Source organism: Plecotus auritus (genome assembly GCF_963455305.1).
Source record: "Plecotus auritus genome assembly, chromosome: 8".
In the NCBI taxonomy this organism is placed as follows: domain Eukaryota; kingdom Metazoa; phylum Chordata; class Mammalia; order Chiroptera; family Vespertilionidae; genus Plecotus; species Plecotus auritus.
This window is the reverse complement of record NC_137782.1, coordinates 67,412,229-67,430,283: the sequence shown is the minus strand read 5'-3', so window position 1 is coordinate 67,430,283 and position 18,055 is coordinate 67,412,229. Positions and strand designations below refer to the sequence as shown.

Here is an 18,055-nt window from a genome sequence, read left to right as displayed (position 1 = left end):
CTGTTTTTGTAGTCCTTAGTGGACTTGGTGTTTTGGTCTTTTTTTTGCCAAACCTCTCTCTGGATATTGTCCACAGGGCCAGTGTCCCATGAGCAGAAGCTGTCACAAAGCTTGGAAATTGCCTTGACATCCACCCTTGGCTCCATGCCCTCCTTCACGGCGCGGCTGACCAGGGGACAACTCCAACACCTCGGCACAAGGAGGACCAGCACTTCCTGGAGGGCAGGCACTGGCCCGGGTAACATGGGTCCCGTCCACCTCCTTGGAGCCCTTGAATGGGGTGCTGAGCCATAACACTGGGTCTCTCTGGTCCTTCATGCCCAGCTTCTTAGCTCCAATACCCAGGCCTAGGGGGGAACCGGCTCTCTTTCCTTCTCCAGTGGGGAGCTGACAGGCTCTTCATAAAAAAAGCTTTCTTTAGGCAACTCTTAGTAATTCTGTGGACATACATACCCTGCTGTGTTGTTGTTGTTTTTTTTTTAATGTAAGATCTATTGTTGATTGTTCTGTCCTGAGAACTTTTGTTTGTTTCTCCTCGTTAGTTTATTTTTCTTATCTAGTCTGTCTCCCATCTGACATCTGGGGTATTTTATGTAAGTGTGAAGTTTGGGGTTGAGTATGTCACCTTCATTCTTTCCTAGTCTTAGAAAAGAACAGTTGGTAGCTTACTGAGCCAATTTTTGCCTAAAATGAACCTGGGACCACACTGGATAATGGAATTGATTAGGATATAACGTGGAGGGCCTGACTGGAATGCTGGGGCATCTTCTCCAAGATGAAACCTGGTGGGGCTAATGATAAGGCTCACACTTCTTCCTCCTGCCTGTCCAGAACCAGGCTCTCCACTGTTGTCTGGACCGCAGGTCATCTCTTCTGCCTTCGTCCCGAACTCCTCTCTGATTGTTTCCATCCTGACCATTCCTCAAAACTTGTCTTGTCCAAATGACCAGCATTTCCATGACCATAAATAAATGGTCACTGATCCTCTGCACAATATCTGATGTGGCTGACCAGTCCCTCCTCCTCCTCCTTTTTTTTTAAAAAAATATGGAACACTTCACGAATTTGCGTGTCATGCTTGCACAGGGGCCATGCTAATCTTCTCTGTATCGTTCCAATTTTAGTATAAGTGCTGCTGAAGCGAGCATGCCCTTTCTTCTCGAAACACCTTCTCTCTTGGCCTTCTAGATGTTATACTCTTTCTCCCCCCATTCTCAATGATCCCTCTTCAGTTTCCATTGTTGAATCTCCTCTTCAATACTCTGGTCCTGGACCCTCTTCTCTCTGTCCTCTTTGTCACCCAAGTGAGAGTCCACTTGGCCAGTGACTGCCCATGTTCACCTATAACTGATCTTTCCTGGAACTCAGATCCCGACCTCCCTAACAGCTGCTTGGCGCCTCCACATGGAAAACTCATGGATATCTTGAGTGAACTTCTTAACTGAGGACTGCTCCAAAGGTTCTCCCACCCACATCCCCTCCCACACCATTGAGGGCCAAGAGCAGCATCTTCTACCATTTGCTCAGGCCTATAACATGCAGGCCATCCTTAGTTCTCCTTCGTGTCCTCACACTGATGTTCTGTTCATCATCAAATCTTATTCATACTCCTCCAGAGTGGATTGCAGCGTGGTCCTCTGCTCCACTGCCTTCCTGCTGTGCTCTCCAGGCTCCTGCGGCAGCCCCGCTACTTCCTAACAGCCACACTTCCCCTGCCATAGCCCGTCATCCTCACAGGAGCCAGATCGTGCTCTTGCACTTCTTAGAACTCTTCCATCGCATCTCATTGAACTTGGAATAAATTGAAACTCCTGCTGCCTGTGAGGTCCTGCATGCTCCAGCCCCTGCCCTCCCTGCTCTGCCATCTCATCTGGAGCCACACTCATGCCTCACACCACTCTGTCTTCTTTCTTTGATGGACCAGCCATTCTTTGTCCTTGCTGTCTCTTTCACTCTTTGCATGGCTGGCCTCTTTTCATTCTTATGGCTCTTCCCTAAGAGGCCATCCTTGCCCTCTCCAGAGGGGTGTGGATTAGAAGAGAAAGCACAGTCTCCTTAGGCAAGGCCATGAGAGAAGGAAGAACAGGTGAGCTTGGGACAGAGGGTGGTGGGCACCTGCCCACCGTGGCTCTCATTCAGGAGCCCCTTTGGGAAGTGTGGAAGGAGAGAAAGCCAGCAGCACAGGTAGGGGACTGATGGTTGGGGAGGGGAGCTGCCAGGCTGCAGGGCTAAAGAGAAGCAGGCCCCAGGCTCAGCTGGCACGTCTGCTGCCGACAGATCTCAGCTCTGCCCCTCTAGTGACTTCTCTACCCCCTTGACCTGCCCAACCCTGACACACAAGAGCATTTTCTGCTTTTTCCTTTTGTCACGCCTTACCTTGTAATTTATCAAGGTTGTCAGTGTGAGTTTGTGCCTTGCTCTGGCCTTGGGAGCCTGTCCCAGGGGAAAGTGCATCTTGGGAGACTGGGATGCAGGGCGCAGCGCTACCTGGCTACCCTGAGAAGCCAGCTCTTTTTTTTTTTTTTTTTTTTTTTTAAAATATATTTTATTGATTTTTTACAGAGAGGAAGGGAGAGGGATAGAGAGTTAGACACATCGATGAGAGAGAAACATCGATCAGCTGCCTCCCGCACACCTCCCACTGGGGATGTGCCCGCAACCAAGGTACATGCCCTTGACCGGAATCGAACCCGGGACCCTTCAGTCCGCAGGCTGACGCTCTATCCACTGAGCCAAACCGGTTTCGGCAGAAGCCAGCTCTTTTTGAGCATTTATGAGGATGCCAAGATTTGATAATCTTGTGGAGGACTTCCAGCTTCCCCAGCCCCCTGGTTCCTCTGCTCTCAGATCAGCCAGAGGTGGCCTAGGGAGGGATACAGCCAGACTGCTGCAGGGGTAGAGGGTGGGGCAGCTTCTCTCCCACTCCAGGCATGTGCCCTGCCTCCAGGATGGAGCCTGGACTAGGCGCAGCTTTCCCTAACCCTGTCCTATTTCCTCCCTGATTTACCAGAGCAGCCTGGGAGTGTCCTGGGTCCCGAGTGTGCCTCCTGCAAAAGAGTATTTTCTCCCTACTTCAAAAAGGAGCCCGTGTACCAGCTTCCCTGTGGCCACCACCTGTGCCGGCCCTGCCTGGGTGAGAAGCAGCGCTCCCTGCCCACGACATGCACAGCCTGCCAGCAGCCTTTCGCCAGCCAGGATGTATTGCGGGTCCACTTCTGAGTGACTGGCCTCAACCCGAGAAGACCTATTGTTGGGAGGAGCAGAAGTGGGGGTCATAGCTCCCTGGGATCTGGTCAGGTCCCAGGCACAGAGGGGTCTCTTCGTTCCCAAGGGCTTTCCCTTTATTGCCTCCCACAGTGTAGCACAGGCCTGGGGTGAGGAGTGGGGGAGGGGCACTCCACTCCAGCTCAAGTGGCAATAGGATAACAAAGCCATACTTTGGCCTGGGAGGGCTGGGGGAGATGTTGCTGCCCTCCTGTACCTCCCTGCCACCCCCCTTTCTGCCAGAGCCCAGGGCCTGCTATAGCCAGCCCCACCCTGTTGAGGGCCCCCAAGTTATTTGCATACACACACACACACAGGTGTGCATGTGGGGTGGGGGGCCTCCCCCCATCCTGCAGGGTGGATGTGCATGGAGCACAATAGTCTGTGGCTCAGGGTCTCAGAGAGAGCCTCTGCCTTCAGTGTCACCCAAAAGTGGAGTGAATGACTCAGCCCCCGACTGGCAGACTGCGTGGAGCCTTAATAAAGTGATTGTTGACATCTGCTGTGGGCCTTAATAAAGTGATTGTTGACATCTGCTGTGGGCTTCATCCTGATGGATTGCCTGTTTGTCGTTATACTCCTGCCGCCCCCCTGCCGCCCCCCCGCCCCGGGCACCCATACAAAGTGGAGTTGTCACAGGGCAGCTGTCAGCAGTCACTGCCACCCAGTCAGGCTGTAATTCAGTCAGATGCGTGCTGTGAGGGCTTGCAGGTGTGTGTGCATGGGTGGGGAGGGAGGGTTGAGCCCCTCCTTGGGGCTGGGTGCCAGCACACACTTCCCTGTCTGCTGCCACCCTCTGAGGGGAAAGGTGCCTTCTTTGCGGGGCCCATTTCAGGAAAACTACTTGTTTGTAGGCTGCAATTTGTTTTTCCGTTCAAAAATTACTTTGTGGAGTCACAGAGGGAAAATATGTATTCTCACAATTGTTTACTATATGGAGTAGATTCTAGTGACCCAGGGGTGGGCAAACTTTTTGACTCGAGGGCCACAATGGGTTCTTAAACTGGACCGGAGGGCTGGAACAAAAGCATGGATGGAGTGTTTGTGTGAACTAATATAAATTCAAAGTAAAGGAGCGGAGGGGAGAGCAAGAGAACCCTCTGCTCTTTCAGCTCCGCAGGCCGGATAGAACAGCTGAACGGCCCGCGGGCCGTAGTTTGCCCATGGCTGTATCTAGTCACTAGAGGAAGGTCAGTGAGAAACTATACCGCGCTTTTCCCTCTTCTGAGCATGCCTGGGAAGGAGCAGCACTGAGCGGCTCCATATGTCATCCTGGAGATTCCATCTCAGGATCCTGTGGACTGGCTGGGCCTCTGCCACCCAGGTCTCTGAGCTGCCTCTCCTCCCACAGCCTGCAGCCCTGCACCTGAGGGCTGGAGGCTGGCATTCTCTCTGGTTTTTAAGCTTTGCGCATTGGGCAGGGAGAACTCTAGTCCTTACACTGAACTTTTTTAAAAATTCAGCTTCTTGGACTGCAGTCCAGACCCAAGATTTAGAGATCTGGGGTTGGGGTTCAGGAATCTGCTTGTTAAAGAGTTCCTGGGGGATTTGTGTGTCTCAAAGGTGGCTGCATCCTTCCCTCTGCCTCCTGGTGGCACTTCCCTTGAGACTTCAGGGTCTGCACTGGTGGCTGATGAGGCTCCATGTGCCCTTGGCTCCAAGTGTCTGGGCCATTCCAGATTCTTGCCTTACCCTCCTTCATGCTTGTGTTCTAGGAAAAGCCCCAGCATTTGTAGCAAAATCACTGGGGGTTGTGGGGGGTGGATTTTATCTTCAGCCTGTCTCGTTCTCAGGGGAACAGCCTAGCTCCCACCAGCAGGCTGACAGCCTCAGAGAGCCCTTCTCTCTGGGGTTGCCCTGGAGCCAGGGAAAGCCAGCAACCTAATGCATGCTCAGATGAGGGCAGAGCTGCCTCCCTTCCTGCAGGGCCTGGTGGGAAATTGGGCCTGGGAGCCACTGGGCTGGACAGTTCCTGTTCTCTGACCAGGTGCAGCCATACCTGCGTCCTTGGAGGTGCGCTCATTTGCATCTCATTTTAAAGAGCCCCCAAAAGGAAGTGGTGACTGCACCACCCTTGCCAGAAACGCACAAAGCACTGCTGGGCTCCATCTCTCCCCTAGAAAGTGGGAATAACCTTTCTCTTGCCAGCTCGGTTCAGAGCCTGGGGCCAGGCACCAAGCGGCAGACACAAGGACTCCACGGACTCCGAGAGACGCAGGGCTGCACAGCCTTGAGTGACTCCCTCGCCCCACCGCAGGTTCTGGGGGACACCTGTCACCTCCGCACTCCTGTATCGTTTTCTCAACACAAGCCTGTTTGGGGCACGCAGCCCTGGGCCCTCCGAGAGCAGGAGGCTGGGCATGGCCCCCGAGGCTTTGGGGGGTAGGGTGCTGGTGCTCATCCCCACGGTGCAGAGTGAGGCCTTGCCTGCGTCCTGGCTGTCCTCCCCGTGGGCCAGAGGCCCCAGCCCTTGAGCACTGTCCGTCCTCACTCACAGGCGTTGGGCCATGCATGCTCTCTGCTGTCGCTTCTCAGCTGGAGCAGACGGGAAGGAGGGCCGCTCAGAAGTAGTCCTGGAGGTAGAAGACGTAGAAGAACCAAACTGCTAAGAAGATGAGGAGCTGCTCAGTGCTCACAGAGTATTCCACCTCCTGGCAGTCAGGCCGTAGGGCCCTGCTCCTGGGCCCTGGGGCAGAGCGGTCCCCCCATCCCCATGCCTGGCCTGCCTCCTCCGGTGGGTCTCCAGCTTGAGGCTGCTTAGCTGCTGGGTGTTTTTCTATTCCCCAACCGGTCCTCTGCCACCTGGGTGGCTGTAAGTAGGTCTGTAGACAAAGAGATCTGCCCCTGGAGGAAACCGCCTGCCAGGCCACTGCTCGCCCCCTGCCTGTGGTATTGTGATGCTGGGCTGGCTGCCACTGTGACCATTGTGATGGCTGCTGGGTGGTTGGGGCTGCCTCAGGCTGACCCCCCCCCCTGCACAGCTGGCCCCCTCTGTCTACTCAGCTTCCTGCCCAGCCCTCGCAGCTCGCTGTAGCCTGCCTGGCCTCACACAGGCAGGATCGTTCCTTCCAGTTCTAGGAAGGGGAATGGCTAGGTTGAGAATTAGCCAAAGATGCACTATCCCATATAGTAGCCACTAGCCTCATGTAGCTATTTAAATTAGTTTAAAATAAATTAAATTAAAACCTCAGTTCCTGAGTCACAGCAGCCACATTTCAAGTACTTAATAGTCACATGTGCTAGTGGCTATCCTATTAGACAGCAAGGTATAAAACATTTCCACCATCAAAATAGTCCTGTTGGACAGTGCTGGCCAGGTAGGAACATGGTAAGACTGGCTCTTGGTTTTCTTAGCTCTATGAACCTGTCTCCTGACAGAGGCCATAACCCCAGCCCACCTTGCTATAATGCATCGCCTCTCGTACAAAGAGGGGCATGGTCCAGAGGGGGCAGGGATGAGGTGAAGGAGGAAGAGGCAGTTGGTAAGTTTTCATCAAGGTTTATACCAATAACAAGATTATGCTACCCATCACCATACTAACAAGAGATAACTTCACACAAGATAAAGATAACCTCACAAACATTTTGGATCTTTTCCCTTCCAATATCTATAATAATAAAAGCTAATTAGACCGGATGTCCTTCCAGACCTCCTTCCAGATGACCTTCCAGATGAAGCTGCGGCTGCAGCTGCGGGATCGAGGAAGCCGCTGCGGCTGCGAAGGCCTACTCTTGCACGATTTCGTGCATCAGGCCTCTAGTTTTATTATAAAGGGGAAAATGTCTATGTGTATACTGTGTGGTCTTGTTGTCTGCTAGTTCCCTTAACATTTCATGGGCATTTCGTTAGATACTATTCTTATTATAAAGATAATCTTGAAGAACAAGTCAAAATAATGAGGAACAGTTTGAGCTTAACTCACAAATACATAGGCCAACAAAATGACTAAAAATCCAGAAATAGGTCCGGCTGCACATGGAAATGCAGTGTGCTCTGCCCGTGGCATTGGCAATGAGCTGGGGAGAGGCGGGCCTTTCATAACTGGTGCTGGAGTCACTGCAACCATCTGAGAACCAGAAGGAAATGGAAAATGAGGGAATTCCTGAGAGAGAGGAAACGTCCCTGACTCAAAATCCAGATACACTAAGGCCAAAGATGGATCAATTTGACTACATATGAATTTTTAAAAAATCTTCTACTAGTATGTTAATAGAAAAATATAACATCATTCATTACAAAGTAAAAGTAAGTTATAAGATTGGGGGAAAATCCTCACCTGAGGATATTTTTTCATTGATTTTTAGAGAGATTGGAAGAGAGAGGGAAAGACAGAAATATCAATGTGAGAGAAACATATCGTTTGGTTGCCTCCTGCATGCGAACAGGGCCCGGGTGGGGAGGAGTCTGCAACTGAGGCATGTGCCCTTGGTCAGCATCGAACCCAGGACCCTTCAGTCCGCAGGCCAATACTCTATCCACTGAGCCAAACCGGCCAAGACTGGGAAAATATATTTGTAACTTGTTTTGGAGTGGTTAATATCCCTAACATATAGCTCCTAAAAATAAGAAAGATTCACAAAGAAGTGCACATGGTCTTTTAAACATGTCAGAAGATGCCCACCCTTGCTCATGATATGATGAAATAATAACCCTGAAATACCATTTCCTGTTCAGCAAATTGACACAAATCTCAAAGTTTGGCCACACTCCGCGGGTGAGGCTGACTGTCCTATGCTGCTGGGAATGCCTCTGTGAAGGGGAATGTGGCAATATCCAGGAAGGTTGCATACCCATGTACCCCCTGACCCAGCCTTCCCACTTCTAGGATTCTGGCCCGAAGATTCGCTGGCAAAAATCTGAAGAGAACACTTTCTGCCCTACCAGCAAGCAGCCTAAACAGCAGGGCAGTCCCTTGGGAGCTGGGGAGCTATCACCCCCCATGGAAGGGCCCGCTACACCCACATGAGTCTGCGCACACTATCAAGGATGTTGGGGAGACGTAGAAGGCTATCCATGTGGGTTAAAAAACTTTGCATTCAAAAGTTTAAAAAGTTTTTATGTGTTGAGCACGCTGTCCTGGGCATTGTGTTCTGTGCATATGTATCATCTCCTTTAACTCTCACAGCTCTTGGAGGAAGGAGGAAGCTGAGGCTCAGTTCCACAAAGAGCAGGTCTGACCGACTCCAGGGACACCAACTCTCGACTCCGGAGATGCTCGTAGGTAGCAGAGGCTGGCAAGGAGCTGACTCAAGTCCCCCCTTTCCCCTCAACAGGGGTGGCCTGGATGTTGTCACCGCAGGGTCTGTAAGGATCCCTCCATGGAGCTGGGACCTTGTGCAGGCTACAGGGGCACCGACAGCACTGAGCTGGGGGGAGCCCACCCAACCCCACAATCTACAGGAACCTATCCACTAGGGTCCAAGCTCATCATATGACCCAGAACCGGAGGCACAAAAAATCTAATTATGGAATAACTCGTGACTAAGCTTTTGAAAACTCAATAATTTTACATCTCAAGGCACAAAAATAAAAGATGTTCCTTTAATAAACGCTCAGCAGAGTTAACTTCATGTAAATGGATAAATCTCTTGGTTGAAATGCCAATGGAAAAGTACCCGTCATGCAGTTACTGAAAGAATGGGTGTGGGGAGCAGGTGCCGAGTGGCTCTGTCCACAGTGATCTCGGGCAGGCTTTGGCCACGAGCGGTGGGGGTTAAGGTGCTACCAGGTGTGGCTGCCATACTGCAGACAGTGACCCCCGCTGTGTGATAAGGTGGCTGAGGGAGATTCAGTTTGAAAGAGAAATTGGGTGTTGGGAAACAGTAACCAAATGAGCCCTGTGTGGTCCTGGTGGGACGGGAAGATATGAGGGATGGACAGACAGGGGGTGGGGGTGGGAATCCCAGGACGGTGTTAGGAAGCAGAGGCAAGAGAAGGCAAGAATGGGGGCTGTTGACACTCTACGCGGGTGGGGAGAGCTGGGTTTGAACAGAGGGAGCAGAGAATAAGGGTGGAAGAGACAGAGATACAGGCTGGTCTTCCCCCTCCCACAATTCCTGATTCCCTCCCCTTGGGCCCAGGGCTCAGACATCAACTGTGACTCAGCTGATGAAATGCAACCCCATGGCTCATTAATTAGGAAGCCTGTAATTAGCCTGTCTCAGAGACCAGGATCCTCCAGAGAGAGCCCCTCTCACCTGCCTTCCTCTCCCTCCCACCCCACGGATGAGATCAGGCTCGGGGGAACTGGCCCCTGGGAATGAGGAGGGGCCCGGAGCACGAACACCAGGGGAAATGAGATGCTGGGGCACGCACTGATGCATGAGATGGCCTTGGTAAATTGACCTTCTATAATGAGATGATGGAAATGATGGTAAGCGCCTCAAACCTTAGAATTTTCTTCATTTAAGAATCTGGGGGCAGGCTGGGGTACAGCCTGCGCACCTGCTCGAGCCATGCGATCAGTCTTAGAGTGATTCAGAGCAAAAGAAACACAGATTCAGAATCAACCCGCCATGTCACACTGATGTTACTCAGCGAGACTTCTTTAAATTCCCCTCTTACCCTCCACCTGCCTCCCGCATTCCTTTCCTGCAGCTCTCCCATACCTTGCAAAGCTCCTTGGAAAAATCTATCCCAAAACTTAGTCCCCATCCTCTTCTCCTGACTTCACGCCACTGTGACTGCTGTACATGATTGGTTGCTAATTATTTGACACTTGTTCCATCCAAAGGGGTGCTCTGTTCCTTCTCTTGACTCTGGACAGGCATGTGGTGGCTTAGACCCCAGCGTGTGGCTGCAGTGACCCTACTTGACGCCGAGGCTGTCATAAAATACCACATGACGGCTGACTCATTTCCTGGAACTCGCCAGTGTCCAACATATCCCAAGGCCACCAAGCTGTGAAAAGCCACACACAGAGGCCACAGGGAGGCAGGAGCTCAGTCCCAGCTGCGCCAGCCTTTGGGTCCTCTCGGCCCAGGTGCCCGGGCATGTGAGTGAAGAGACTCCAGGTGATTCCAGCCCCTGGGCATTCGCTCTTTCCTGTGGAGGCCCCGGCCGGACCAGGTGGAGCAGAGAAAAGCGGTCCTTGCTGTGCCCTGTTTGGACTCCTGACCTTCAGAATCCACGAGCTTAATAAAATGGTGATTATTTTGTGCACTGCGTTTGGGAGGTGTTCGTTACGCAGCAAGCAGAAACTAGAACAGCCACAAAATCCTCAAGGACTCCGGCAGAGGGGTCTAGAAGGAGGACTCGGGAGGGCGAAGCCAGAATCCTCTTAGCAGAGGGGGGAGGGGACAGCCTGAAAATGTTCCTGTGCTAATGCTCTGTGTCCTGACAAATGTAGGCAGTCGCCACAGAGAGAGAAACTGAGGCTCATCAGGGCTGGCCAGCACGCTAACTCATTTCCTGAAGACCCAGTGTGGGCCCACGGCAGGGCCCTGGGGCACACTGAAGGCAGGAACTCTGTCTAGGAGGGCAGAGAGACAGGGACGTGTGAATGAAGCATTTCTAGGTCAACCCCATCAACCTGTAGGAGGTTAGAGGTGGGGGGCAGGACAAATGAGACTCCGGTTCTGATTCCAGAAAAATACCTTGAGGATTTTGGGGGGTTTATCTCCACAGTATCCATTGTCCCTTTATAATATCATCCTGATTTTCTTTTAAGGCATTACCATTTCTCCCCTGGATGCAGTCGGAGGAAGCTCTATTCAGGCGCTTAAGGGATAGCATATGAGCCAAGCTAAGCCAAACAGACAGCCTTCCTTGGGATGGGAGTCCGGGCACAGGGACAAGGCTGGCGGCACTTGAAGCCATCCCTTGCTGAGAACCAATTCCAGCATGTAATAATTACAAGAGTTTTACCAAAACGTTGGTGAAGCTTGGGGAGCTCAACAGGGTTGAGTCACATGTAGTTTACCTGTTGGAAATGGCTACAAAGCACTTCCCCCAAACCTGAATAGGATGATTGTTAGTTGCCAGACAGCTCAGGGCATTTTATTGCCTCCTGTTGGCCAAACACCTGAACAGCTGTAGGCTATTCCCCAAACTGACAATGTTTCTGTATACCCTTTGATACCGTACCCTTTGAAGTATATTTCCACCTTGCCCTGGGACAAATTGTACTAATAAAAGCAGGTTCCTTGGTCAAGGTTAGAGTCTTCTAGCTCCTTCAGCTGGAAGCTCCTCTGACCCCCAATGACTTTCAAAAATATCTTTCGTCCACGGACTCCTTCTTAATCATCTACGCACAGCCCCTTTCTCCGGAATGCTGAACCCTTTGTAAGGCTGGGAAAAAGAACCCCGGTAATCCCTAGAATGGGCACTCTTGATTCTGTACCCATCATGTCCCAGATGCTGTGGGAATTGGTTGCTAATGGCTTGTTGCTGGCCTGTCTCCAAAGACTTGCCCTCAGCCTATGCGAGCCACCTCACCAAGAAAATGCCTGGGAGGTTCCTTCTCCCCAATCTCCTTGACCAATGACTGAGGAGTATGCAAATTATATATATGTGTAACAGCCCTGGCCGATGTTGCTCAGTGGATTGAGCATTTTTCTGTGCACTGAAAGCTCACCGGTTCGATTCCCGGTCAGGACATATAGCTAAGTTGCGGGTTTGATCCCTGGTGGGGTGTGTGAAGGAGGCAATCCATTGATGTTTCTCTCTCTCTCTCTCTCTCTCTCTCTCTCTCTCTCTCTCTCTCTCCCCCTTCTCTCCCTCCCTCCCTCTTCCTTTCTCTCTAGTTAAAAAAAAAAAATCGATGAAAACATTTTTAAAAAATTAACCCTCTTGCCTCATGGTAGGACAACTCTGTAGTGCCACTCACTCAGGAGCTCTGGGGGACCAGGCTGAGGCTAGACTCCAGTTGAAACCCCATCTTTACCTGGCTTCTTCCCTCGTCCATCCTACTTCCCTCACTCCTGAGAGCCACCCTCATGAACCACAGGTTCAAGAGTTCCAATCTCAGGCCCTGCTCCTGGGGGATCTGACACACCATTTCATGAAACTTTATGGGCTCCTGTTTCGTGGCCCTCAAGAACTATAGCTTCCAAGCCTGGCTCTCGACTATTCCCTTAAATTGTGAGCTCTCAATAGGCCACTAGTAAATTCCTTCTGCTCAAATGATCCAAAACAGCACAGAACCAGCAGCAGAGGCCAGGAGATGGTGGAACTGATGGTTTGGACCCGTGTCCTATGGCAGGTGGGGATGAAGCTGAGTCGTTGCAGCCATGTGCCTTCCGAGGGCAGGGTGCTGGCAGACTCAAGGGCCTTAATGCCTAAGACCCAGACAAGAAAGGCCCTGCCCTTGCCTTAGAGGCCTGCTCTGGCCCTCCTTGGGGTGAAGCCAGGGGACATGCCCACCCAGAATGTGTACCTTATGGGCTGCGGCATGGAACGCCCTGCCCAACTTTCTCATGACTCTTCCTTCCTTCCTTCCTTCCTTCCTTCCTTCCTTCCTTCCTTCCTTCCTTCCTTCCTTCCTTCCTTCCTTCCTTTTTAATATAGGGCACTCAATTACATTTTCATTTCAGGTCATTGATTTAAAAAAATGTTTTTATTGATTTCAGAGAGAGGAAAATGTTTTTATTGATTTCTATGGCTGGAGTAGTCCTCTTCCCTGGGTATGTGCCCCAGGTGGACCACACCTCAGGTATGCAAATGTGCCTTAGTGGTGAGAAGGGGAGGCAGTGTGTGAGGTGACAGGCAGAGCCCAGGCCTGCAGCCAGGAACGGCCACATCCCTTGGGATGTGGGACAAAACAAAGCTGCAGGGAGAGGCCAGCTCCCCAGCTGCAGAACTCTGAAGAGCACAAGGATTCCAAACTTGTGTCTGGATTCAGGTCACCATGAACACGTATTTGTCAAGGTAGGAGGAGAGAAATGTTTTATTTAATAATTTGTTAGCTTGACTTACAACTTCTAAACACGTGGTCAGGCCCTAGCCAGTTTGGCTCAGTAGATAGAGCGTTGGCCTGTGGACCAAAGGGTCCCGGGTTCGATTCCAGTCCAGGGCTAGCCTCGGTTGCAGGATCCTCTCCAGACCGGGCCCTGGTTGGGGCGTGTGCAGGAGGCAACCAATCGACGTGTTGTTCTTACATTGATATTTCTCTCTGTCTTTCCCTCTCTCTTCCACTCTCCCCAAAAATCAATGGAAAAATATCCTCAGGTGAGGATTAAAAAATAAATAAATAAAAACAAACATTTGGTCATATTTTATAACAGGTGCTACAAAAGGTGAGGCCAATACTTCAAAAAAATTCTTTCTTAGGTAAAGTCCACGCACATACAAAAACACACGTTAGTCAAACGCTCACGTGCCCATTTGTTTCTTCTATACTTACCCTCACCTAAGTTGCCCCTCCCGTGTTATTTTGAAGAAAATTAGGGCACTAAATTACAATTTCAGGGCAAAATGGTGGGCATCTTGGAGTTCCTTTTCCCCACCAAAATGAGAAATCAAAACCTGGGCGAACCCCTCAGAGCCTCGAAAGACACAGGCCGTGGTCCCTTTCAGGGCTGCTCGGGCGCTGGGGTGCTACGCTGGGAACCTGCTCCGGCTCTGCCGCCTGTGACTCTCAGGAAATTTGCTTAGCTCCTTTGTGCCTCAGTTTCCACATGAATAAAAAGATGATAAACACATCTCCTGACATCGGTACGACTAACAGTGTATGAACTGGGAACACATTTTCAGCATGCTGTGAATGGTAGCTAATCTACATCCTCTCTGTTTATACATCTTCCCTGTTTGGTGCAGAAGATGGATAGGTCTTGGAAAAGGAGAAGATTTTTCTTTTTTACGTTTTTATTTATTAAATTTTTTTGAGAGAGTGAAATGTGTGTGTGTGTGTGAGAGAGAGAGAGAGAGAGAGAGAGAGACATCAATTTGTGGGTTCATTGGTTGATTTTTGTATGTGCCCTCACTGGGGACTGAACCCACAACCTTGGCAAATTGCAACCTTGGGGTATGGGAACGATGCTTTAACAAACAGACCTACCCAGGCAGGGCCCAGAGGATTTTTCTAAATTGAATCCAGGGGTAGCTACTGGATACCAGTTCCAAATACAGCCTTCTCACTGGAGAAAATCAGCACAGTCCCGGGCTTCGTATGCAGCTGCTGATCTCAAGGAACGGGCGGGGGTGGGGGGGATGTTTTTCTTTTCTCCATCAGGAGATACAGAATATCTAGCTGTCAAAGAGAGGGGGAGTGGAGTTTTGATAATAATGAGTAGTGAGGGGCCTTAAAAACAAGGTGAAGGCCCCGGTGGTGTAGCTCAGAGGTTGAGCATTGATTCCCAGTCAGGGCACATGCCCGGGTTGCAGGCTCATTCCCCAGTGTGGGGCATGCAGGAGGCAGCCAATTAATTGATGATTCTCTTTCATCACTGATGTTTCTATCTCTCTCTCCCTCTCCCTTCTCTCTCTGAAAAATCAATAAAAACATAAAAAGGAAAAAGTCAAGTAAGATTTTTTTTAAAAAGCAAGAGGCAGGAAGTGCCTCCCGGTGTCCCATGGCCTCCCCAGTGTCCCATGGCCTCCCCGGTGTCCCCTGGCCTCCCCAGTGTCCCATGGCCTCCCCAGTGTCCCATGGCCTCCCCGGTGTCCCATGGCCTCCCCGCGTCTGAGGGGCCTTGCTTTTCTGGTTTGACCGTAGCATGTGCCTGGGCTGTGCAGCTTCCTCGAACGCAGGGCTGTGACTGCGTTCAGACCACGCGGCCCCACGCTAACGCAGGAAGAGAGTGTTTCTGAGGCATCCTCAGATCTCTTCAGACTTAGCTTGTTGATTTCCTATTTTAGTATATGTGCTGCCGAAGCGAGCACAGCTTGTTGATTTCCTGAGTAACCTGAGAATATTGGTGTTCTTTACAGAAATACACCATTTTACTATACTTAGTGCCTTCAGGCAAACCAGAGGCAGCCTTACCAGCCACAGGTGAGTATATGTGTGCTGGATTAAATAAAGAAAAGCATCTGATATATACTAAGCAGAATAATGAGATATTTTTATTTGTTAAAAACAGAAGCATTAGAAATCAATATCAGAAAAATATAGGAAAGTCACAAATTATTTGAAAATTAAATGACACTTCAAAATAACCTGTGGGCCCACCGGCATGGCTTAGTGGTTGAGCCTTGATCTATGAAACAAGAGGTCACAATTTGATTCCTGGTCAGGGCACATGCCCACATTGTGGGATTGGTCCCTAGTGGGGGCATGCAAGAGGCAGCCCATCAATGACTCTCTCTCATCATTTCTATCTGTCTCTCCCTCTCCCTTCCTCTCTGAAATCAATAACAAAATAAAAATAAAAGATAACCCAGGGGTAAAAGAAAACAAAACAATTAAATAATTTAAACTGAATGAAAATAAACACTTCAAAAATTATAGGATATAGCTAAAGCAATACATTAGGAAGTTTATAGCTCCCAAACCTATATTAGGATGATTTTTTAAAAATATACTTTATTGATTTTAAAGAGAGAGGAAGGGAGGGGGAGATAGAAACATGGACGCATCAATCCACGGCCTCCTGCATGCCCCTGCAGAATGCTGGCGTGTGCCCTGACCGGGAACCAACCCGCGCCCTCTTGGTGCCTGGGTTGTGGATCAATCACTAAGCCACAGCAGCTGGGCTATAATGGGATGATTTTACATCAATAGTTCAGCCATCAGCTTAAATTAGAAAAAAAATAGCAAATTAAACTCAAAGTGAACTATGGTACAAAAAGGTGTGAACAAGAGCGGAAATTAATGAAAAAGTAAACTGAAAGATATTAAAGAAAGTTTACAAAACTAAAGATGATACTTTGGAAATAATAAAGATTATTTTATTTTAATATATTTTTATTGATTTCAGAGAGGAAGGGAGATGGGGAGAGAGAGAGAAACATCAATGATGAGAGAGAATCATCCATCGGTTGCCTCTTGCACGTCCCCTATCGGGGATCGAGCCTGCAACCTGGGCATGTGCCCTGACGGGAATTGAACCGTGAGCCGTGCCGGCTGGGCAATAAAGATAATTTTAAAAAACCACAACACTGTGTGGCAAGCACTGTATCAAGGTGGACCTCAAGTGATTGTAGATGCTATTAAACCCATCAACATAGGCCCAAGTTTGAAAATAGTTGAGGTGGAGGTAAGGAATGCATACTCCAGGTGGGTGGTGAGGGAAGGCTCCTTTTAGGAGAAGACATTTAAGCATCCAGGTGAATCTCAGGGAGGGAGGACGGCAGGTGAGTCTTCTAGGACAAGGAAACAGCAGATTCTGAGGTTCCAAAGCAGGGGCAGAAAGAAGCAGATAGATCTGGAATATATTTTAGAGGAAGGACTTTGTTAAGCGTGAGGGAAAGAGAAGGACCTGGGTGAGTCTCAGGCTCTGGGAGGAGCTGTTGGCTGGGTCGTGGTATGATTACAGAGCTGGGGACCCTGGGAGTGAGCAGGGGAGCAACTAAGAATCCGGAGTTGAGTTTGACCATGGTAAGGTGGAGAGGCCTATAAATATTTGAATACCCAGGGGGAGGTGTCATTGGGCAGTTGTCACTATAAGTTTGGCACTTGGGGGAGAGGCCTGGAATGGAGATACAAATTTGGAAATCATTAGTTTGTAGAAAGTATATAAAATCATGGGGTTAGAATCTATCATCGAGGAAGAGGAGGAAAAAAGAGATGCAGGCCTGAGTCCTGGGACGCTCAGACATTAGAAGCCAAGGTCCAAGAGGAAGAGCCAGAAAAGGAGACTGACAATGAACACCCAGTGTGGTGGAAGGAAAACCAAGACGGTGTGGTGTCCCGGGAGCCACATGAAGCATATTTTTGAAAAGGACAAGTGCTCACCCCTGTAGAATGCCGCTAGGGGATTGTGGAAAATGAGAACATAGACATGGCCACCGAATTCGGCAAGATGGAGGTAGTTTATGATCTTGATCACAGGCGTTTCAGTGGATTGGTTTGGGCAGAAGCCTGAGTGGAGGGAGTTGAAAAGTAAATGTTGATGTCTAAAGATGGCAGCTGGACCACAGTGGGAAACCAGGGCAATCCTTAACTCCAGGAAATGCAATAAGTTGTTCAGCGATGGAAAGGTCATCATAATAAGCCACCTGGCTTAGCTTGGAGGGCGCATTTGCAGTCTCACTCATGGAGGAAGGTGTGGAGAAGGAGTCTTGGGGAAGGTGTGGAGAAGGAGAGGGGGTGGGATATCCAGAGGGTCCTGGTGACAGGTGAGGAGATGTATCTACAGTGCAGCCAGCCAGCAGAGTAATGAGACTTTTTCCAGCCCATGCAGGCCTCAAGAGGGTGGTATTGGGAGTAGCAGGCCCTCTGGCATCTGTGTGGAAGTGGTGTTTGGGTTCCTCAAGGGGCTCTGGTGTGGGGGCAAGTCTTAGAATGATGATGCTGGTAGACAAGGCTGGTCTGCCCCTGGGCATGAGCCCTTGAGTTAGTGGACCCCCATCCGTTTTTAGAAGGTGACTCAGACCTGCAGGGCAGAGATGGAAGGATGCTGGGCATAGCCCCACAGCTGGCCCAGCTGGGCCTCTGGCCTCCTCCCTGGCCCGGCCCCCATTCCACAGAGTCTCAGGAAGGCAACAGTTCACACCAAGCTTCTTTCTGGTCATGATGAAATGAGAGTGTTCCTCCTGGGTTAATCCAGTGAGATACTCTCTCTGAAAAAAGCTTGTCAGCTGTTAATAAGAATAATGGCATTAATAACACAGTACTCCTCCTCATCAACTTCACACTGGTGCAAGCACTTTTCTAAAGCTCTTCCAACAGCCCTAGGAGGCGGGTGTTAG

General features: G+C 50.2%; 1 protein-coding gene across 3 annotated transcripts in view; it reads left to right on the top strand.

The window, feature by feature from the left end:
- UBOX5 (U-box domain containing 5) overlaps positions 1–3,767 on the top strand; it is a 49,371-nt gene extending 45,604 nt beyond the window's left edge. For 2 of the 3 annotated variants that reach the window (XM_080683698.1, XM_080683699.1), the window contains 2 exons: positions 77–238; positions 3,011–3,767. In XM_080683698.1, the coding sequence (XP_080539824.1) occupies positions 77–238; positions 3,011–3,219 (371 nt within the window). In that variant the 3' untranslated portion in view covers positions 3,220–3,767. The remainder of the gene's footprint in view (positions 1–76; positions 239–3,010) is intronic. The other variant, XM_080683700.1, reaches the window with a different exon arrangement.
- The last annotated feature ends 14,288 nt before the right edge of the window (positions 3,768–18,055 follow it).